At 38.1% G+C, this 22,441-nt stretch overlaps 3 protein-coding genes across 23 annotated transcripts in view; 2 read left to right on the forward strand and 1 right to left on the reverse strand.

The window, feature by feature from the left end:
* Positions 1-10,339, forward strand: part of dock7 (dedicator of cytokinesis 7) — a 37,355-nt gene extending 27,016 nt beyond the window's left edge. For 11 of the 17 annotated variants that reach the window (XM_077716478.1, XM_077716481.1, XM_077716484.1 and 8 more), the window contains 16 exons: positions 1,306-1,402; positions 1,562-1,696; positions 1,789-1,941; positions 2,091-2,249; positions 2,391-2,491; positions 2,583-2,775; positions 2,873-3,016; positions 3,129-3,260; positions 3,962-3,976; positions 6,185-6,310; positions 6,975-7,064; positions 7,142-7,378; positions 7,475-7,618; positions 7,710-7,816; positions 8,670-8,837; positions 9,611-10,339. In XM_077716478.1, the coding sequence (XP_077572604.1) occupies positions 1,306-1,402; positions 1,562-1,696; positions 1,789-1,941; positions 2,091-2,249; positions 2,391-2,491; positions 2,583-2,775; positions 2,873-3,016; positions 3,129-3,260; positions 3,962-3,976; positions 6,185-6,310; positions 6,975-7,064; positions 7,142-7,378; positions 7,475-7,618; positions 7,710-7,816; positions 8,670-8,837; positions 9,611-9,653 (2,044 nt within the window). In that variant the 3' untranslated portion in view covers positions 9,654-10,339. Of the gene's footprint in view, positions 1-1,305; positions 1,403-1,561; positions 1,697-1,788; positions 1,942-2,090; positions 2,250-2,390; positions 2,492-2,582; positions 2,776-2,872; positions 3,017-3,128; positions 3,261-3,961; positions 3,977-6,175; positions 6,311-6,974; positions 7,065-7,141; positions 7,379-7,474; positions 7,619-7,709; positions 7,817-8,669; positions 8,838-9,610 lie in introns of all 17 variants that reach the window. The other 6 variants (XM_077716479.1, XM_077716482.1, XM_077716486.1 and 3 more) reach the window with 1 other exon arrangement.
* A 742-nt stretch (positions 10,340-11,081) lies between these two features.
* Positions 11,082-19,004, reverse strand: usp1 (ubiquitin specific peptidase 1). Of its 4 annotated transcripts, none has more exons than XM_077717866.1 (9): positions 18,858-19,004; positions 18,261-18,447; positions 17,351-17,492; positions 15,957-16,058; positions 15,694-15,863; positions 14,495-15,069; positions 13,682-13,840; positions 12,218-12,419; positions 11,082-12,151 (listed from the first exon to the last, which is right to left on the reverse strand). In XM_077717866.1, the coding sequence occupies exons 2-9, from the start codon at positions 18,398-18,400 to the stop codon at positions 11,482-11,484; spliced, it is 2,160 nt and encodes a 719-aa protein (XP_077573992.1). In that variant the 5' UTR covers positions 18,401-18,447; positions 18,858-19,004; the 3' UTR covers positions 11,082-11,481. The 4 variants fall into 4 exon arrangements, with proteins under 4 accessions (XP_077573992.1, XP_077573989.1, XP_077573991.1 ...); XM_077717863.1 differs by having other exon boundaries at positions 17,351-17,495; XM_077717865.1 differs by having other exon boundaries at positions 17,351-17,495; positions 18,918-18,962.
* Positions 19,005-19,802: 798 nt separating this feature from the next.
* kank4 (KN motif and ankyrin repeat domains 4) overlaps positions 19,803-22,441 on the forward strand; it is a 53,063-nt gene continuing 50,424 nt past the window's right edge. Inside the window, exon 1 of one of the 2 annotated variants that reach the window (XM_077717499.1) lies at positions 19,803-19,892. The gene's annotated coding sequence lies outside the window, so the exon portion shown is untranslated. Of the gene's footprint in view, positions 19,893-22,066; positions 22,274-22,441 lie in introns of those variants that run through there. The other variant, XM_077717500.1, reaches the window with a different exon arrangement.

Below are 22,441 nucleotides of genomic sequence, written 5' to 3' on the forward strand. Positions count from 1 at the left end.
ATCATTATGATTTTTATCACTACTTGTAGTAACATTATATTGATGTTTCTGCTGTTATCTTTTAATTGGTTTTGACTAGTATATTGCACATGCACATGGATACACAACAAGAAACTCCTATACATTGGGTTTACTATTTCCCGCCATATCTCACAATAACTTTGTGCTTGTTTGGGTTGGTGGTGGCTGAATGTGGTCTGCTTTTTTAATCTATGTTGCTTATATTTAGCCTAGGGGTGGTGTTCTTTCCTTCTTGCTGTAACAGAAAAAAACTTTGTTTTAAAAAAAAAAAACTATTTGGAGTCCCCCTTTAATCTCAAAATCTTGCAACCTTTTAACGTCTTAAAAAGATGAACATTTAGGATGACTAGTGCTCTGGGATTAGCATAACCTGGTACTGTGGTCGTTTTTGGACTAGTTATATTGGTTTGAACTTTTCATCTTAGGTACACACACACACACTTCGACTGATTATCGATTGAGCCTATTATCGGGGTCAATACTTGGCAATTACAAGCCTTTTTCAATCTGACTGACCGAGATGATGAAATATATTTGCACTAGTTTATTTGTGTAGTCATGGTCAAGAACTACAGGTTTATTTGACCTCTGTCATTGGTAACCAAAGACCAATCGGCAACAATTTGTACTATACCCCACACATACACATACACACACAGACACACTGAATGATCCCTGCTGCCGGTAATTCAGTACATATTTTTTTCTGGGTTTTCACAGGCTAAGATGATGCATGCCTTTTGCTGTTAATAGTACAATGTGGGCACCCGTGGTTTATAGTCCAGTGAGTTTTATATGTGTACTAATACAGCTTTCATGGTGTGCCTAATACTCGAACAATTACAGTTGTTGGAGGAAAAAACAGTTTTTTGTCTGTTTTCTTTACTGTTCAAAATAGTTAACCCCTACAATATCAAGTTGTCTTCATTTTAACCTTATGGGAAAAATCAGATGAACTCTTATCTTTTAGCCACCCAGGTAATTTGCTAAATTTTATTAGAGGCAACTAGTTACCTTTAGATTATAGAGTAGAACTCATTTTAGTAAACGTAATATAATTTCCTCTTTTAGGCTTCAACTCCAACAGTAATTGGATATTAATCTATGTACTGCAAGAGCTCCAACAACACATGGAAACATGAAAACAAATAGTTTCTATTAATTGCAAAATTATTTACTGCACAAATTCGCTTGACCATGGTGGCTGGAAGTTGAAGCCTCATATAAAATTCCTTTTGGTCCACAGTACTAACACATTGACACATTTTTTTTCTGTAATTCTAGGACCAGAGCAGAGTTGGAGCATGAAGCACTTATCGACGGTAACCTCGCGACAGAGGCCAACTTGATCATTCTTGATACATTGGAAATCATTGTGCAGGTACGTATTTGAACAGGATTGTTTTAAACTTATAAGCAGAAATACTGTTTACTGTTCAATGTATCATTTTTAGGGATATGTATCTATAATTCTAGAATTTGAAGCAGCACCTATATTGAAGATTTATCTTATGTCTATCTTTACGCTCTGTTTTTTCAGACTGTATCACTAACCGAGTCCAAAGAAAGTATCCTGGGAGGGGTTCTGAAAGTGTTGCTTCACAGTATGGCATGCAATCAAAGTGCCCTCTACCTGCAGCACTGTTTTGCTACACAGCGAGCGCTAGTGTCAAAGGTAGTTTACTACATACATTGGATGAAAAACAGTTTGAACAATTTTTGTTGCTGTGCATTTTTTTAGCTTGACTATTCATATGCCTCTTTCAGTTCCCTGAATTACTCTTTGAAGAGGAGACGGAGCAATGTGCTGACCTATGCTTGCGGCTGCTAAGGAGCTGCGGCAGCAGTATAAGCACCATCAGGGCCCATGCCAGTGCCTCACTCTACCTCCTCATGAGGCAAAACTTTGAAATTGGCAATGTGAGTACTTTCATGCGTGCCAGGAAATCATTTTGATAAAAAAAATCTTTTTTATAGGCCTTTGTCAGCTGTATAAACCACACTTGTCTATTAGCTCTTCAGTATCTGCAATCAGAGAGCTGTCATGATAAAGATTTTTTTTTTTAAAGAATTTTGCTAGGGTGAAGATGCAGGTGACCATGTCTCTTTCGTCATTGGTGGGAACGTCTCAGAATTTTAATGAGGAGTTCCTGCGTCGCTCACTGAAAACTATCCTTACTTATGCAGAAGAAGACCTTGAGCTTCGGGAAACGACCTTTCCAGACCAGGTACTGCTTACAATGTCTGAGTGTAAATGTGTTTCATTGCTTTTTAAGACAACAAATCCTATTTGTTGTGTTTTGATTAAGCAGATAGTGTTTGAAAAGGAACTTAGTTACATGTTGGAATGTCCTCTTTTTCACTTCTAGGTCCAAGACCTTGTTTTTAATTTGCACATGATCCTGTCTGACACAGTCAAAATGAAAGAACACCAAGAAGACCCCGAGATGCTAATTGATCTTATGTATAGGTACTTTACAACACTGAGGCAAATTCAAGGAATCTATGTGTGTCCCTCCTCATTCGAATTTTAACAACTCTGCACTAATATCCATTGGCAGAATCGCTAAGGGTTACCAGACATCACCAGACTTGCGACTTACATGGCTCCAAAATATGGCTGGAAAACACTCCGAGAAAAACAACCATGCTGAAGCTGCTCAGTGTTTAGTGCACAGCGCTGCCTTAGTCGCGGAATACCTGAGCATGTTGGAGGACCGCAAGTATCTACCTGTAGGCTGCGTGACTTTCCAGGTTTGGAATCCCTGCCATTTTTGGCTTGCTAATAAAATGTATGTGCATTATGTGTACAGGGTTTTTCCTATTTTTATGGATGTGTTTTTGCTTGTAGAATATTTCATCCAATGTGTTGGAAGAGTCTGCCGTCTCTGATGATGTGGTGTCACCGGATGAAGAAGGCATCTGCTCAGGCAAATACTTTACTGAGCTCGGCCTTGTGGGACTCTTGGAGCAAGCAGCGTCATCCTTCTCTTTGGTGTGAATGCATGCATTCTGTTGGTCACGTTCAGATTGTATTGATGCCTTTTTTTAATCCCAGATCACGTTTAAACATGCTTAGTGTAAATTTTGTTATTTTTTTTTGTTAGGCTGGCATGTATGAGGCTGTGAATGAAGTATACAAGGTACTGATCCCTGTCCATGAAGCGAACAGAGATGCAAAAAAGCTGGCCAACATACATGGTAAACTACAGGAAGCCTTTGGGAAAATTGTACATCAGGTAAAATACCTTGTATTATATTGTATTCTCACCCAATCATAATTATTGATACAGATGTAATGTGTGATTGTGCTTTGATTTATAAAATCATAACTATGTAGTACATTAATTTTTTCCAGCGTGACATTATATACCATTTAAACTTCACTTGGTGATGTTCAACACTTCTTAAAACGAAAAGTAATGTTTTCATTCGAAAGCATGGGTATCTTTATCTGTGCTTTTTTACCTTTTATTTCAAAGGTTTTTTTATGGATATAAGTTAGAATATTAAATAGGATATAAAGGTTTTCCAATGTGCACCATTGCTTTTTTTCAACTTTCCTTGTTTGTAGTATAATTGCATAAAGTAAACACAAAAATAACATTAAATTCAATATTAGCTATATTGATTAAGTGCCTCTGCTACAGTACATTTTAAACAAAATTATATTTTTCCCTGCTTATGTAGGTCATGTCTGTCTCAGACAGGCTGCTTTAAGTGTGTTCTGGAAACAGCATCTTTTGAAAATTATTTGAACGAATTAGTTGCTATGTATTAGGAAACAAAATTTGCATGATACGTTAAAAGGGATTTGACATCAAATCAGTACCAAAGGCCCTGTTAAGGCTGTAACATCACTGAGTTTGACAGTGTTGCTGAGCCCAAAGGTTGCAAGTGTGTTGTGGTTCACATGTCCTGTCCTCTCTTTTACACACAGAGTACTGGCTGGGAGGTAGGTGGTTATATGGTTCCTGCTTGGTCCTGCTTGTCTTTTATTTACATACTTTTTTTACATCTTTATTTGAATTCACACTCATTTCATCTGCTAGCCACAGGCTTCGCTTTGCATTTTACATACACTACATTTAGTCCATTAACATCTGCAGACAATGTCGATTGTCTTCCGCCAGCTGAGACAGTCGCTACACTGGCAGCAAAATCCTTTTTTCAATTTTTGCCACTCCCTTCTCTTTGTAGGAGGGCCCGCTTATTTTTTTTTAAAGTGACACTGTTAACCGGCTGTGCATGGAATCGACAGTGTTCGACACTAAAAGTCTTTGAATGCATCACATGCGCACTCTGCTCTATTCTTTTCTTTATCTTCTGCCCCATCTGAGTTGTTAGCCAGATCATTCTCATCGGTTGACAACTTACACAAACATACAACCTCTTATTTTCAAATCCAGGGCTCGATTTCAGTGCATTGTTTTCTGATTTTGTGTTCTAATTAATTCATACACACATTATTCAAGTATTTTAATGATGCAAAGTGATATTGCGGTGAAGTATGCCAGCATCAATTGTCTCTGAATGTATTGTCTAATATGGCTTTGCAATGTCATGAGTTTTGAGATTTTGATTAGTTAAAACTGAATCGACCCCTGTTTCATTTTTTTTAACCATTCATGACTTTATTTTGTAACTGACGTTAATTTTTCCTGATTTGTTGCATGAACAGAGCATTTGTTTCCTCGGGAATTGCACCAACAGTGCATGGAGTGTTTTTTTTTAGCGATTGTGGAGTATTACTATTACACTTTTTTTTAGTCTTCCTTTGAATCTGTTCAAACTTTGCATGTTTTTGATCCTCCACAATCTCGTCAAATTTAAACAACACCAAGAATATATTTTATTGGTGCTTTTGCTTAAGTGCGTGAGTTTTTGTAATGGCTTTTTTTATATGAAGTTAAGTCTGATTAAAATTGTTCTGTTTTCTCCTTTTTTATTTTCCTGGTTCCCGATCCCAAATCTTCCCTCTTTACTTAATTGTTTCTTGTGGTAAGTTTCTTTGTTTTTGGAGCTGTTTTATTTAATCATTAGCATATGACATGGCCCTCCTGAATGGATTTAGTTTCTAATTGTATATGATTTATTAACAATCGTCCTGCTTTTTTATGTTGCACATATACAGAGTTATTAGTGGCATTCATTTAAAGTAATTTACTTGTGTTGGGTTAGGGGACCTTTCTTCATGCGCTTCTGACCATGTTTGGTCATAGATTACTAGTTGATACATGCATGTGGGTGTTTTGCGAAAATCGACTGACTATGTTTGATATTAGGTAATAATACAGTGTTCCCCCGCTACTTCACGCTTCAGTTAACGCGGACGCAGAGCTTTGCAGATTTTTTTTGGAAAAAAAAATACAAATATTACATTGAAACAACATATTTTACAGTTTTTTTGTTGTTATAACATGAATTTCACTCTCTCTACCCGTATTCTATATGGTGTACTGTATACAGGGGGGTAAAAAAATAAATATAATTTTTGGAGTTAAATTTAAATGAAGCATTTTGGAAGGGGAATCCCTACTTCGCGGAAATGCACTTATCGTGGGTGGTCCCGGTCCCCATTAACCGCGATAAGCGAGGGAACACTATATTGTCAGTCACAGTGACAAGCTAACAATACATTTCCAACCAAAAGCAATGATACAACATTTACTATAATCAACATTTATTTCTCAACTGCCCTGTATTGAAATGATAAGACAATCAACGTAGTAGTTACTTAATAAAGACTAAAAGATTAAATTAAGACTTAATAAAGAGATTAGTAGTTGTTGATTACACTTTTTTTCTTCTAACTATATCTACTAATAAGGTCACTGCACATGTTATCTAAAATAGTTAGCGAGCTAAATCCTTGTTATTTAAATCTTTGCATCCAAGTTAAGCTATTTTTGCATTTTTTTTTAATGTGTTTACTTGCTTTTTTCATCTTTTGGGCGATGACAAACTAACTCCACTATGCCTTTTACATTTTTCAACAAGTCAAGAAATAAATGTCAGAAATACAATTTATCAAACTTATTTTTGTATGCAAACTGGATGTTCACAGTTTATTCCTTAGAATAATGGGCACTCCTTGCAGTTGTTGTGGAATAAAAGTATTTTTTTTTGCTTACACGCCTTTTCTTTTTCTCAGGATGGTAAGAGGATGTTTGGAACATACTTCCGAGTTGGATTTTATGGCTCTAAATTCGGTGACTTGGATGAACAAGAGTTTGTGTACAAAGAGCCAGCCATCACCAAGCTGGCAGAAATCTCTCACAGACTTGAGGTAAATGTTACACACTTACGTTTTCTTTTTGTTACTTGGAGGTTTTCTTGGTAAAAAAAAAAAAAACTAAAACTAAATAACAGCCTATTTCATTTCCTAGCAATGTCCAGTTCAGAAAGGGAAACACGTCACTTCTGTCCAAATAGTTTTCTTTTAAAAAATATGGTTAAACTCTCCCTCTTATACTTAAAAGTCCTACTGTTTCCTCATAGTAATTTTCAAATATTAAATTATTCATTTTTCAATAGGGACACTTTTTGTTGTGTAGAGTCAACAGGTATAATGGAAATGTCGTTTTCATCAAATGCACCATGTGATGGTGATTCTACCTCCCATTGGAACCTATTTTGTATACGTCATGTTCTTTAAAACACTGTCAATTTTGCATTCAGTTTCGTCTCATGTTATTCATTTTATCTCAACTACCGTTTTCTATGAAGTCATATTCCCCCTGCCAGAAATTGCCCCCCAAGTACGTCGTTAGTCTCTACTATGCAGAGGAAAACCGCTACAAAAAATATACTTATCGCACTATTTATATATACTAAGGATCTGTGTGAGTCTGTATACTTATTTTGACCAGATTCAATCATTTAATTAGTGTGGAAAAGTTGTGCCACTCTGACTTTAAAGCTGTTTTTTTTATTTTTTTTTTATTTCTAAGGGTTTTTACGGGGACCAGTTTGGAGAAGAGCAAGTAGAAGTCATTAAGGACTCCAACCCAGTAGACAAGTGCAAGCTTGACCCAAATAAGGTTGGTTTGTCGACATCATACACATCAAATCAGTCATCAAAATGAAGATAAAACAAATGTGTCTATTTTTTTTACAGGCCTTCATCCAGATCACTTATGTGGAACCCTATTTTGACACATACGAAATGAAAGACCGCATCACCTACTTTGATAAGAACTACAACTTACGACGTTTTGTCTACTGTACCCCCTTTACACTGGACGGACGGGCCCATGGGGATCTGCATGAGCAGTTCAAGCGTAAGACCATCCTGACAACTTCCCACGCCTTCCCTTACATCAAGACACGTATCAACATTGTCCACAAAGAGGAGGTAAATTGGACAATATTGCAGAAGATCACAATCCAAGCTGTTTCCCAAATGTCATGAATATCTGCAATAAGACGTCACTTGATGCTCTTTTTTCAGATTATTTCCACTCCTATTGAAGTAGCCATCGAGGATATGCAGAAGAAGACGCAGGAACTTGCTTTTGCTACTCACCAAGACCCTTCTGATGCCAAAATGTTGCAGATGGTATTGCAGGGATCAGTAGGCACCACTGTCAATCAGGTTGGAAAAATATGTTTTTTTTCTATTGAATTTTAAAAGACTAACTGCTTCTTAACTGATTGAAGTAACTTCCACATTGTGCATTGTCCAGGGTCCTTTGGAGGTTGCACAGGTGTTTCTGTCCGAAATCCCTAGTGATCCTAAGCTTTACAGACACCACAATAAGCTACGGCTGTGCTTCAAAGACTTCACAAAGAGGTAAGCATTTGTTAAAAGTGATAAAGGTTTAGAGACACATCATGGAGGTAAAAAAACTTGAGTAAGATTTTCACTGCTGCCCAATACTGGTTTAATAACGGATATATGTATTATGTGGACTGTCCAGAGTGTTTACTTTTGATATGCAGAGAATATAGACTGAATTCTCCCACAAATAGTGAAAATCCACACAAAAACGGGTTCACTACTTGGGTCTCTATAACCAAAGAGTTTTAGACTACCTGTACATAAAATACACTTCCATTACAAAATTGATTCTTCAGTTTTACAAAGTTTTTTCAATTAAAAAATGAAACATTGCCAAAATGTAAATGAACATTTGAAGGAAAGTTTTTACTGTCATACATGCCTCTACTTAAATATAATTCTACATGCAAAATATTCAGGTCACGAAACCCCTTGATGGGAAACCTTTTGTTCCAAGATAGTCCAAGTTCCGAAACGTCAAATGGAATTGTCGTGGTAAAGTTGCTTTCCCATTGGCCCATCACCAAACAGCTCACTGGCCTCCCATTTGCTAAAAGGAAACTATATCCATGATGTCAGAACCAAGGTCAAGCATGGCTTCAGCCTGACCCAAAAACGGCACGGTCCAGGCGGACGCAAGTTTGGCTTAGAGTTTTTTGAGTGTGTGACATAACATGTGTTTACATACGTGTGTACATATATTTACTCGGCGGCGACTCGAAATTCAACCCCAGCGGAAGCTGTCTGCATATTTTATTTATTTTAATGGATTTATACTTTTTCAAAATAGTTTTAAATGTTATCTCAGATTTGCATTACATTCAAAGCTATCATCAATTAATGGTGACTTATCTTTTTCCCCCAGGTGTGAAGACGCCCTTCGTAAGAACAAAAGTTTGATCGGTCCTGACCAGAAGGAATACCAGAGGGAGCTGGAAAGGAACTACCACCGTCTGAAGGAGGCTTTGCAGCCACTTATCAATAGAAAAATTCCTCAGCTTTACAAACCTGTGCTACAGGTCCACTCACACAGGTGATCAGTGACACACTCTTACAATACAGTGCTACATTGACATAGTACCACATTATAAATATATTTATAATTATTACAATTATAGCAAATAAACAGCATTAATAATATAATTATTTTAAAAAAATACTCAAGAGTAGCATTACTTCAAAATAATATACAAGTAAAAGTAGTCAAAAATAATCACTTGCCCTATTCATGTTTTGAAGCTTTTAAGTGGCAACTTTTGAATGGCTTTCCACCGTATTGACAACTTTGTGGAATGGGGTTAAATGATGATTAGTCTACAAAATTTTGGAAAACAACTGCTTCAGAGAATTTAAAAAAAGCTAAATCGTTATCATCCTGGTAACATGGAATAGAAAATAAAATATAATGTCGTTTGGCTCAAGTATTCAAAGGGATATATAAAGGGGTCTATGAGCCCACTGCTTGTTATAAGGCATATGACACTTTCCCTCTTGTATTGTATTTTTTAATTCAACTAGTTGATTACCTCATTGTTATTCATCCTTTGCGCAGGCACTGGAAACACAAATATTGTTGTTGCCAAAATCAACGGAAATTTAAAGTCATTTTGTTTTTTGCTCTAACATTGCAATCAGATATGATAGCCAATTACTACATTCATTTAGCCTATTTTTTTAATTGACCCAGATTTAGTAAAGTCTCACAACTTTTATCCAGGGAGCATTTTACACGTAGCACTAAACCACAAATAATAATAATATCAATGGGGAAAATCTCAACTTCTTTACTCTGTTTTCATTTGACAGAGATTCTTTCAGCAGATTGAGTCTACGCAAAGTTGAAATTTGAAGACCACTCAAGTACCTAGAATACGGAACCAGAAGATGCAATATTAATTTATTCATGACTGTAAATAGCAGCTAGTTAAGAATGGATCTCAAGTGTTTGTTTCCAAAAAAAAAAAGGCTTCAAGTGTTCCAACTTGGTACGTCATTCCAGTGTCTTAACCTGTTTACACAATTAAAGTCAGCAGGATAAACAAGCCGATTTGACTTTAAAGAGACACCTTGACCGTTTAGATTTGGGGGGGAAGTTGCATTGGTAGAATGGGAGGCTTTTCTCCGCCGATACGAGACTCGGCTCGCCGTGGGCTGCCATGCATCTGGTACCAGGAATGTTCATGTCCCGTTATTGGTTCCAAAAAGTGCCAAAAACATTTTCTACGCCAAATTATTCAGCAGAAACATTTTAAATGTCAAGGTGTCTTTTTGACAAGGTGTGTATTTAATGTGTGCACTTTTTTTTATTATTATTATTATTATTATTTCTGGTGTAGCAATGCTTTTCACAACTTGAAAGTTAGGTTATGTGGGAAAGATGGAATGTGAAAATGTGCAAAAAATATTTATCATATTGCTTTATCGCATTTTTGTTTAAAAGAACAATGTTTTAAATTTAGGTACTGAAATTTTATAATTTTATGTAGTTCTGTTCTGTTTATTTGAAATGTTACCTAATAAATATTTTAATGTTCAGGTCTGGGCTGGCGATCAATTTTTGCTTGGTGTAAATCTGTAATGAAAGCAGATGAAAAATTGCTGTGAATAGAGATGCCTACACTCAGAAATAGGGGGATCTTAACCAGAATTTTGAGGAAAATGTTAACTATTTATTAGAAATACCATTTAAAAAAAACATAGCTTATAAATATGCACTCAGTCATGTTTTAGTCTGGTATCTCTCATCCAATTGACCCCCCCAGTTTTTATACCAGACCAAAAATATAATATTTCAATGTGTGCGATCATTCAATATAGTGTATGACTTTCACTTTCTGAACTTAGTGGGCAAACATATTAACTTGCACCTGAAATTTTTTATGCAAAGCTGAAATAAAGCCCTTTATTAGATAGCAGATTATAGTGGGTAATGGATAATTAACAGTTCAAATATCTATAAAAGATCACATTTCTTCCAAAAGCACCAGTTACAAATTTTAGGGATTTATTTTTTTTGTCCCTAACCCTAAATGCATATTTTTTTTCTCACAGTGTTAAAATCCAGCTTGGTTCAAATGTGTGGAGTTTGCATGTTCTTCCGAAGCCTGATGAGTTTTCTCTTGGTGCTCTGTTTTTTTCCCACATTCTAAAGACATGCATGGTAGGCATATTGGACACTAAATTGCCCCTAGGTACAAGTGTGTGTTTACCTACAAATGATTTGAAGGTATCAATAGCCCTGTCATCTGTAACATGAACAAAAATAATGTATCCACTCTATTTTTCCACTGAGTTTTATTTCATAACCCACTTATTGTAAACGACTTGAGTTCGTACAGAGTCAAAATTCCCACTTCATAGCCCACACAGACACAGATCAGATGTGTTGTCTCAAACTACAAGTAGGTTTGTTATTGCTTTATGACTACAGGTGTGTGCAAGGGTTAAACCTAAAAAAACTGGTTGTCGAAACCAGCCCACAAACAATTGGTGTTGAGGTTCCAGGTTAGGGGGGCTTTGGATATAAAACTCATTCAAGCCCCAAATCCATTCTTTCTAAATGAAATCCTGAGGTGATTTTGGCATAAAATTTAAAATCGGTTGCATTTCGGTAACATCCGTTTCTGGAAAAGAGTCACAGCGAACACTTTTTGGATCCCAAGCGGTGCTGGCTTGCATCACTGCTTGGATTCGCAACGTGTTCTCTTGTAAAACAGCAAGTACGGTGTTGATGAAGAGTAGGTCTGAGGGGAGCATGCTCGGAGGAAATCCGCTTCATCGAACATATTCACTTCCGAATCGTCAAACAGCAGCCATTTGCCTTCGTACTGAAGGAGTTTGTTTAAAGCTTCCTCTTCTTCCTCTGGAGAAACCGTTTTCTTCTCCTCTCTGGCCTCAGTCTTAATATCGCATTCGGCTTCCACTTTTTCTTTCCTCTCCTCAAATCCATCGTCTACCCTGCCGGTAGCCGCTCTTTCTTCGTGCTCTGTCCGTCCCCGTTGGCCCCCCAAGAGTCCGACGACGCCCTCGGGGGGCGTCTTAGTTCCCGTTTCGCCGACAGACCAGCTGGCGCACTGCTGAAATCCACCGTCATCTTCGTCCCGCGCTTCTTCTTCGGGCTCTTCGCTTTCACTCAACCAGAACTTGGCGTCTTTTAGGCCAGTGACGCGGACGTAGGCAGTGTAATGGCCGCTTCCGATGGACAAGCCGCTATGCATGACCACGGCAAAGAGCTCGTAGCTGTAACCTTTTCCCGACGAGCATGGGGTTCGCCACTCCTCCAGAGATAAGGTCAAGGGCGTCTGCAGGGGCGCGTTCACCTTGGAGAGACTAGCGTACGGGTCCATTCTATAAAACAGGAACAAACGAGGGTAAGAAACTGGGCATGGAACCCCATCCGTAGAAGTGACTCACTCCAAACTGTTGGCAGAAAAACGCTTCAAGTGGATAGTGATGACTTCAGGAGTTTTGTCAAATAGAAGACTCCTCTCCGCCTCGGCGTAATGACGACACGTGTCGCAGAAGTACTTGTCTTCTCCGGCTATGCGTTCCACCGAGGCGAACTGCGCAATGGCCCATTTTAGAGTCTTCTGCTCTAATTTGGGGTAAGGAGAAACTGCACACACAGTATTTCAGATTTACGTTTTTTAAGCAGTGAAAATTGGTCGACTTACACTAACTAACGAGAAAGAATACCCAAATTTCACTTTACGCGAGGAAAGGCTATAAGCAGAGCTACCAACTTCTCCGGAATTTCTCGAGTTTTTCCGGACCAGTAATGCAATCTCCGGGACTCCTAACAACCTCCCTGACCTCCTAAAATAAAAATAAAAAATCTCACTTAAATTTTAGGCAACCATTTCGGAAGGGTACCACATTTCCAATTTAAATGCCTTGAAATTGACACCATCGCTACAGCTTTCGCCATCTTGACTGCATTGTAAACCGGATGAATTCGGTAACATGGGTGCATTGTGAATCATCCGAGTAACAAGTTCTGACAAATTATTCATCTTGAGCAACTTCAGCGTAGCAATCCATTCGAAATTGATTACAAAGATTGTCTCTATCGCTTAAACATTTTGTTTTCATTTTTTCATAAGGGAAGTAAGTATTACTAAGGCAGACTAAACCACCAGTCTTTTGTTTAGAAACAAGAGTTGTTCTAAAAGAACTTCAAGTAGAAGTACACTTCACTGATCAATATGCTTCCTCGGAATTGTGCAAAAAGTGCAAAATGGATCGCAATCGGGATGAAATTTAAGAAATCCAGAACCTTATTGCTTCTTCTTTGACGAAATATCTCATGTGGACGCTGTGTCCAAAAGGGCATTTGCACATTGCACAACATGCATGTATGACTTCAGCGTGACACACATGGATTTTCTGACTGTAAAATGCATGAAGAAGGACCAAAACACAATGATAAACTTATTTTCATTATGCTGTACTTTTTCAATAGTTTGCAAAAACACTATTTCGATTTTGAAAAGAACATAATAATAACAGTTTTGACTAAATTGTCCTAAGTGATTTATTTTATATTTTATATCGATTTCATCCAATTTCGTCATACGCACACTGGCTATGATGACAATTAGGCTTTTTGTCAAGTCAATGATGACGACAATGCCTAGGTCTGATTTTATTTGTATTTATTTATTATTTATTTTGCATGAATCGCATTCACTCGGGATAAACTCTAAAAAGGGTACAAGGCTACTCCTGAAATGGGTTTGACGGAGGTTGGCAGCTCTGCTATAGTGATAGATTATGGCACATTAAGACTTAAAAGTCATAGTTCTAGGAACAGAACTCTATTGTGCGGTCAAAATGGAATTCATTAGTGCCATTAGAGTCAAGGTTTATGATTGTAACCTGAAGAGGGATCATCCAGGTCGCTGTGTTCCTCTTCCATTACAGGGACGCTGATGTCCTGGAAATCCTCCCGTCTCTCCGTGAAGTTTTCACACTCCAGACAACGAGTCCGTAGAACCAGCTGGCCTTGGAAAAGGCGCTCCATCAGGTCCAAACCATCTGCAATGCCACAATCGCACACATTGAAAATACATCAAATTTAAGAGCATTTTATTTTTCAGCTGATGAGAATAACCAAGTTGAAAGCCAATGCGTTCAATTTAGGTCACTCGATGATGATTTGAAAAATGAGACTTTTCAAAGTGATGATGAAAAACGTATAGTAACGTAAAAGTATATTTGATTTTTAACTGTTTGTCTTATATACTCTAAATTCATTCTGATAAGCCAAACGTTGCCATATTGCCTAGTACAATATTTCATAAATTAAATGCTTAAACCATTTTGAATCCACTATAATTTATTCTAATTCGTCTCATAAGAATCAGTGTTCCCTAGCACTGCGCCAAATAATATTTCATTTTTTTTTAACTTTTAATTACACTTCTGGTTGGGATTTTTTTTTTAAATTCTGTGAGCCTTTTAGAATGCATATAATTTGTTTTGAAAAATATGCATTCTAATTTATTTATCTCAACTTGCTTAGCCATGGTCAAACATTTTAAAATATATTTGCGTTAAAACGAATAGTGTAATGTTTTAAACACTATTGACCGTGGTTGTACGTCTAAAATGAAAGATGCTTTCCACTGTATTCAAAGAAAGATTTGTTAACATTATATCATAACAGTTGACATTCTTCTCATATCTAACCTGGATGAAACTCCTCCTCTTTGGTGACGCCCTCACATTCCTTGTCAGTTTGACCTCCGTCGTATTCTTCCTCAGATTTTATTGAAGTTTTAGAAAATGTGGAAGTGAGCTTCCCCACACTTTGAAACACGGACATGATGCTGGGCTGTTTGCCAGCAGACCTCAACCAGCTCCCCTTCCTGCCTTTCTTAGTTTTCCTGTCCGTTTTTTCATCCCCATTGGCTCCTTCTTGGTCTTTTTGCTCTTCCTTTGCCTCTTCTCCCTCTCCAACTTTATCCTTGCTTGGCTTCCTTTTGGAGCGAGTGACAGGTGGACTCAACACGTCCTCTTTCGCTTCAGCTTTTGCCGATTTGGCCTTCTTTTTGGCATTTCCCAGGTCTGTATCACTTTTCCTTTTGCCCGGTACCTGATCATCCTCACCGGCGGCATCTTTGTGGGATTCTGAGCCTGTGTTGTCGTCCTGCTTTTGCTCTTTTCTGATGACGGTGCATGCTTCCTGGATGTTTCCCAGGATACACTGCAGGACCTCTTGGGCATCATGCTGAAGATAACCTTCATACATGGGGTTCAATTGCCTACAAAGCAGTAAAGCATGAAAATCGGATCAAAATGTAACCCCTTATAGAGCAACTGATTATATTTGCATTTCTTTCTTTTTTCTTTTTTTTTTAAAAACTATTTCTTGGTCATTCAGTCTATTAATTTTCTTCATTTTTTAAACACTTACCTTTTATAAGTAACTATTTTAAGCTACTATTTTTTTAAAATACTACTTAACACCTATACTTTTTTTTAGGTACAATTTTTGTAATCTTTTGTTGTTGTCGTTTTTTTTTTTTAAATACTACTTAACACCTATACCTTTTTACATGAGGAAAGTGGCTATTTATGGTCATTGAACAGATATGTCAGTAATGCCATATAGTATTATCTTCAAAGTATTAATAAATATTGTCTATATGATTTTTATAATTATAATTAAACTTAAACAAAAGAAAACAAACATTGGTTACGGCCCTTAGTAAAACACAAGTTGATTTTTCTCTCACAGTATTTATCTAATTCGGATTTCGTGAACCATGAGACGCCCAATTCATTGAACTGGGAATGTTGGCTGTAAATGTTCATGGTGGAGTGATCCTCATAGTCAAAATGGTTAAAAACAACAACAATATAATCTGTTTTCCAGTCTTAGTTACCTGAGTGTGTTAAGCACTTTATGAGCCGATGTGTCGAGCTCTCGCTCGTTGAAGCGGTCACTGTTCAGCAAAAATTTGGACTGTAGTTGTTCCACAGACCTTATCAGACTGCGCAAGCTCTCGAGGAGCTCAATGTGCGCTGGTAAAGACTCGGCAGCCTCCTCCGATGGCTACAAATAAAATGGAAGAATATAATAGTGCTTTAAAATCATTACTTTGTGACCATGAGTGAAAAAGGTGGCTGAGGGGACAAGGATGCTAACCTCTTCACACTGTTTCAGTTCTTCAGTGTGTTTAGTCTTCTTTTTTGACAAGTCGTATAAGGATTTGATACCCTCTTTAAGTCCTGGACAGTGATAGAGAACCTGTGGGAACAGTGAAAAATTTGTCAATTGAATTTAATCAAATTCAATTTAATATGAACTCGGCTCCAAAACAAATGAAAAGGGATAAAGAAAAACATTCAACATCAAGTTATGTGGTCCAGTTGTTGCTAAACGTGTCACCCGTCCACATGACATACAAGTGGAGACATATCAACAACGCAAGAATCAGGAAATGACTTAAGTTTTGTTCTTACAACAACAAAAAAACATTTTTGCAATAGCAGATCTGTCACAATTTTCAATGAGTCAGTTTTTTACAGGACCATTCTTTGGTTAGGTTTGCATAAAATCTCACAAGAACCAACCAGATTAGCGTCATATGGCACCCAGTTGACATAGATATAGTTTACTTTTTAATTTTTTAAAACAATTGTATTAAATGTCATGTGTTGGTTTGGTTAGCTAACTAATCTTAGTCGCATATTTACATTTTTAAGGTGTGCTAGAACATAATTTTCAGGCCTACAGTATTGAATGACCATCTGTGCCTGAAAAATATTTCAACTAAAGCACATCCAAGTCATAATTTTACCTTGAGTTGATTTGTCAAAGACACATATGTACAGTGGTACCTCTACATACGACCACCTCTACATACGGGCACCTCTACATACGGGCACCTCTACATACGGGCACCTCTACATACGGGCACCTCTACATACGGGCACCTCTACATACGGGCACCTCTACATACGGGCACCTCTACATACGGGCACCTCTACATACGGGCACCTCTACATACGGGCACCTCTACATACGGGCACCTCTACATACGGGCACCTCTACATACGGGCACCTCTACATACGGGCACCTCTACATACGGGCACCTCTACATACGGGCACCTCTACATACGGGCACCTCTACATACGGGCACCTCTACATACGGGCACCTCTACATACGGGCACCTCTACATACGGGCACCTCTACATACGGGCACCTCTACATACGGGCACCTCTACATACGGGCACCTCTACATACGGGCACCTCTACATACGGGCACCTCTACATACGGGCATCTCTACATACGGGCACCTCTACATACAAGCACCTCTACATATGAGCAACTCGAGATACAAAGGAAATTTCGAGCAAATAATTATATCTAGATATGAGAAAAAATAATTGAGATGCGAGAAAACCAGGTGGCCAAGACATGACAGGCTGTTTATCATTGTAACATTTAGGATGTGTATGAACAGAACATGAGGTTACAGTAGAAATGGAGGGTAGTCATATACGGAACTGTCTAAGGATTCTTGAAACTCACCTGCAAGATGCTGTTTAAATAGCAGGTGTTTCCGCCATTTCTGAACCCAACAAACGGCAGTAAATCCTCTCTCTTTTCAAATGTCAGCGGAAGGTCAGGTGAGCTCGGTTGCAGATACGGAGCAGGTACTACCTGATCACTGCTGCTGAGCAAATGAACAGAAAAGACGTTATTTCATAGGATAACATTTGAATTACATACATTAGTCTGAATTGATTGTAGGTGTCTAAATGTTCTAAGCTCTATACTATAATCTTCCCAACAAGCTTGCTTAGTACAATACAGTCTTTCAGATTGCAAAACCCTTTAATATGCAAATCGTCGCCCAAGTTACAACGTATGTTTTTTTTTCTTTTTTACATGCGGTTGACTGATATCGCAAAGCAATACGACCACCCGTAACCCTCCTCCTAGCCTAGGATTACGTACTACACTATTGAAGCAGAGGTTAGGATTAAGAGCAACGACTCAATGGCATGGCCTTTCTGTACTGAATGACGAGATGGACAGATTGTTAGTCCTTTGGAGTTATATTTAATGCTAAGTTGTTTTGAATTCAAAATTTGAAGTTGTTTGGATTTGTTTATGAGCATGTGTCCGTGTGCATTCTCCTTATTGTATTATATTGCACAAAATGAACATGCGTTTGCATGGTTGTTATTCATTGTAATACATTAATAAATAATTTTCTTGCATTTTTGTCGGCTTCTCACATCTTTCATACAAACTGGGACTTTGGTCATCTTTAAATGTTTAGTTTTTTTTATTTTAGGACCTTGGAACGAGCTATATAATTTACATATAAAGTACTGAGCTACTTACGATAAATCCCAGTTACAAAAATAGGCTGGCACCAATTACTTTCGTAAGTAGAGGTACAACTGCATTTCAGCAGAAAATGTATACTCACTTGGGTTCATCTGCTGGCGGTTCCGAAAAATCCAGAGCTCGTTTGGTTTCCTTTTTCTGAAAAAACTTCAGAGACAGTTTGTTCCTCTTCATGGGGCTCCCGAGCGGCTCCACAATATGTTCGCCTTGCAGCCCAGGCATCTTGACAATTGACAAAGCCTTTTCCTTGTAGGAGTTCCAACATGCCCCTATGAGGTGAATAGACAAGTAATATAGTGTCGTTGAAATGGACAACGAACATCAACATCTCAAATGTAAACAAGCCACTGCGCAAACAACTACGCTAATGATAATGTATTATACAAGTAACCCCATACAAATAGCTGGATCAAATAAATTTAGTTTATGTACAACTGTAGAGCCAGACTTCTGGAGGTGTTCCATAACAGGCGATAGTCTAGTTAACGATCTCTTGCGATTATGACGTACTACCTTTACTATCATCTCTGTTTACAATGTTGTTTTGTGGCTACAACCACAAAAAATATGCCAAAATATGACAAAACTGGGTCACTCAAAACGGTGCGGTATAGGAAGACGCGGGAATGAAGTTTCTAATGTATCCTCAAGTAAACAAACTCCAACGTAGCAAACTCACAATCGCAAGAAAGGTTGACTCCAAATGTAGTTTTTAAGGTGCTTCAGGTTCAGAACATACAATTTTATTCGACAATCCACCAGAATTTGGCGCTTTTTCTTCACTTGCGCGGCCGGTGGCGATGACTGCTGCGTTGCCGTTGTAAAATCATCATCCAATACATTTAAAATATGTTTTTAAGTGTCCGATTTTAAGTGTAGTGATTATTGCAATACTTCCCTGGTCCATTGGTTGTGATTTAAAGCGATGGAGATACAGAAAAACGTGAACATTTTATACATGTTATCAGGCGTGTATGTTAGACACCGATAGAGTTAGGCCCACTTTATGTTTTGCCAGGAAGCCATTTTTGTAGTATCTTTTTCGATTGAAGAATTTATTCAACAGACGACGAAAATGATGAAAGGTCAGAAAACGAAAAAAAAAACTTAAACTTTAAAAGGTGTTGTTTTTCCTACTTACTCCTCCCCTCAAAGAAGGGCTTTTAAAAGTTTTTTTTGTGGGGGAAAAATAAACAATACCTGAATAAAACGTGTAGTTGCAGAATCAAATCCCCTTGATGGCGCTGTAGGAGAAAGCCTCAAAATAAACTAATTGTACTTACTATAAATATATTCGTTATTATTCCAAACATAATCTTATTAATACACTTCTGTGACCATAATATACGAAATGAAGCAATCAACTTGAATTTTCTACGCTTGGCTTTTGTCAAATGTAATCAATCTTGGGCATTTTAATGATCGTAATAATCCATAAAACGGCTCTAACTCAAGTAGCTTGTTAAATCGTTGTAGTAGTGGAAAATGAACCATGTTTCAATCTGGAAAATAAGCCATCCCTGCATTTTGGAAATGAAAATGTCAAAATATTATTCCACTCGACACCTTAAAAATCGATGCCCTATGTTTGCCAGCAGGGAGCGCTCCCGTCAACTACACCATCACCCCGTCCAACGGCGTCTAGTTCTCCAAAGCACTGGAGCATCTCCGCATCTTGACAGTCAGCCCGAGCTACTCGTTCAGGATTGGAACGGTAAGATGCTTTTCGCCTTTTCCATTTCTCTTCCTGCGTTTTATTACAACAACATCCGAAGGATCGCTTCCATATGAACGGTTCATTTAAAGATGCAATGCTCATCTACATGAGGCAAGGATGGAGAATATAGTTGTTTCCTAAAGACGCCCGCATTACTTTAATGCGTTGGGGTAAAAAAAAAAAAAAACCTATAGAGCACGCAGTGTTTGATGTCTCACTTACATATTACACGATGATGTTTGGAAATAATTGAGTTTTTCATGCTGCTGCTGCAGTGAATGGCTCTTTGGTCAGCATAAACTATGCACCGATGGACCAGTGGCCGGTCGACTACAGTTTCCTTAAAATGCTGCCTTACTAGTCACCAAATCATGTTATAATAGTCGCTACTAGGTGACTTGTTACTTGGTAGTAAACGTGTTATATTTTTAGATGGTGATGCCAACATAGCTACTACTTGCTTGCATCATCATATTTTTTTCTACAGGAATGGACTGGTTTCCACGTTGAAGTAAGGCTAGATACAGTTTTCACTGAATCACACGATACATCTTGATTTTTATGGGAGTATTACTCAGTTTCATTTACATTGCACAATAATTAAAATACTATTTTAAGGCCTGGGGTGTTTTATCAGGAGAAGGTCAATGGGCTGACATTTAGTTCATTCACACAGCCCATCAACAATTAAACCACAATGCATATTTGAGCTCATTACTTTTCATTTACTGCGGATTGCACTTCGTGCACACCAATTAGGTGGACAATGTTCTTTTGAACAGCAAGATGAGTGTGTGAAGTATTTTCACATCTCATATCTATCTTTTGTAAATACAAAAAGAAGATGCCTAGAGGGCTGGTATCACAGTGATTCTAATTTCTGTCCCACACTCAAAAGGCCCCACATTCAAATCTCCCCAGGGCCACGCCTGTTACGTTTACATGCTCTCCTACCCTGCCTTCTTCCCATTCCAGAAGTATCAGGTTAAATTAGCCAAATGAATTTGGATTTGAATCTTTATTTTCTCTATTTGCTTTGACGGGCGACCAGTCCTAGGTGTAACCCTAATGAGGAGAACAAGTATAGGAATATATGGTCACAAATGTGGGCATCTAAATTCATTTTGTTTGGTAATTACATACCTACTAAATATCCAGTAGTGGTGTTCTTCGTGTACTCACATCACTAGTGGTGATAGCACTGCACTGATCTTTTATGGGAGGGAAAAGGAGCTCAATTTGATTATAATGCACAAAACTGTCCAAGAGTGAAGGAACACATTTTAATATAGTGGCCACCTGCATGTGCCTCTCTTGCCAACAAATTTAAGATATATGATTAACAAGGACCTTTGCCAATAGTACTGTTCAGAAGGGGTAGACTTTTTAAAAGAAGGCTTTGTCTCTAGAAGGATGGAACTCACATGGCTGGGGGTGCAGAGGTGGGAGTGTGGACAGTTCAAAAGACATGATATGAGAATATACGACTCACATCCTCCCTCTAGTAATGTTTCATTTAATGAGATGCAGCAGTTCACTTTTCTTTAAAAAATAAACTTTCTGCGGCCTGGCGACTGAGTGGTTTGCGTGTCGGTCTCACAGTGGGAGAACTGGGTTCAAATCCTGGTCGGTTCAGCTGTATGGAGTTTGCATGCTCTCCTCAGGACTGCATGGGTTTACTCTGGGTACTGCGTATGCATGTTAGGCTGATTGGACACTCTGAATTGCCTCTAGGTATGGGTGTGAGTCTGCATGATTGTCCGTCTCCTTGTGTCGAGATAGGCTCCTGCGCCCCCCACAACCCTAAAGAAGTTCAGAAAAGGAATGAATGAATAATTAAACCTTTCTGCAAATAATGAACATTTCCCTTCGACAAACTTTAAACATACATTGATAAGACCAGTCAAGTTTTACTGGTTACTGGTTTGATCTCATATGCAGTTGAACAGTTGGAACTATCTACAGTATTTGTGATTAACTGAAAGCTTTTCCTGCACATTCATTACCAAACTCTCTTTGCATAATACTAGTTTGAAGTAGCTGAGATATACCCGTTTGATCCAGGCTGACAAGGTGGGTGTATCCACTCAGCCACTCTGATGTTAGAAAGCCGTAACCCTTCCATCCTACTCAGTCTACCCTCAACTCGCGTCATTCTCCTGTTTCAGTCTGCCTGCCTGTCTGTCTGCCTTTCAGTGGAGTTTCACGTTCCAGTGTTCATCAGCACTGATACATTCAAACCAGCATACACAGACACACTGATTTGCTCGTGGGCACTCATTTGCGAACGGACACTGTGGAAAGAACTAAAAATTTAGAATCTATAGCAAGACCGATCACCATCTTTTTCCAAAGGATTTCCAAAACAAGCTGCAGAGGTAAGGGAAGATCAAACATGTTTTTTTCCCCCCTCATTGTTCACTCAGTTCCTTTCTCAGCTGTGAAATTGTCTGTTGTAACATTTTGCCCATTATTCTGCTTTATTCTTGCCTGTTGTCACATTCTTTGTTTTACCATTTATTGAAATACTTTGCTCAGTACTCTCT

The sequence above is a fragment of the Stigmatopora nigra genome, chromosome 5, assembly GCF_051989575.1.
Source record: "Stigmatopora nigra isolate UIUO_SnigA chromosome 5, RoL_Snig_1.1, whole genome shotgun sequence".
NCBI classification, from domain to species: Eukaryota; Metazoa; Chordata; class Actinopteri; order Syngnathiformes; family Syngnathidae; genus Stigmatopora; species Stigmatopora nigra.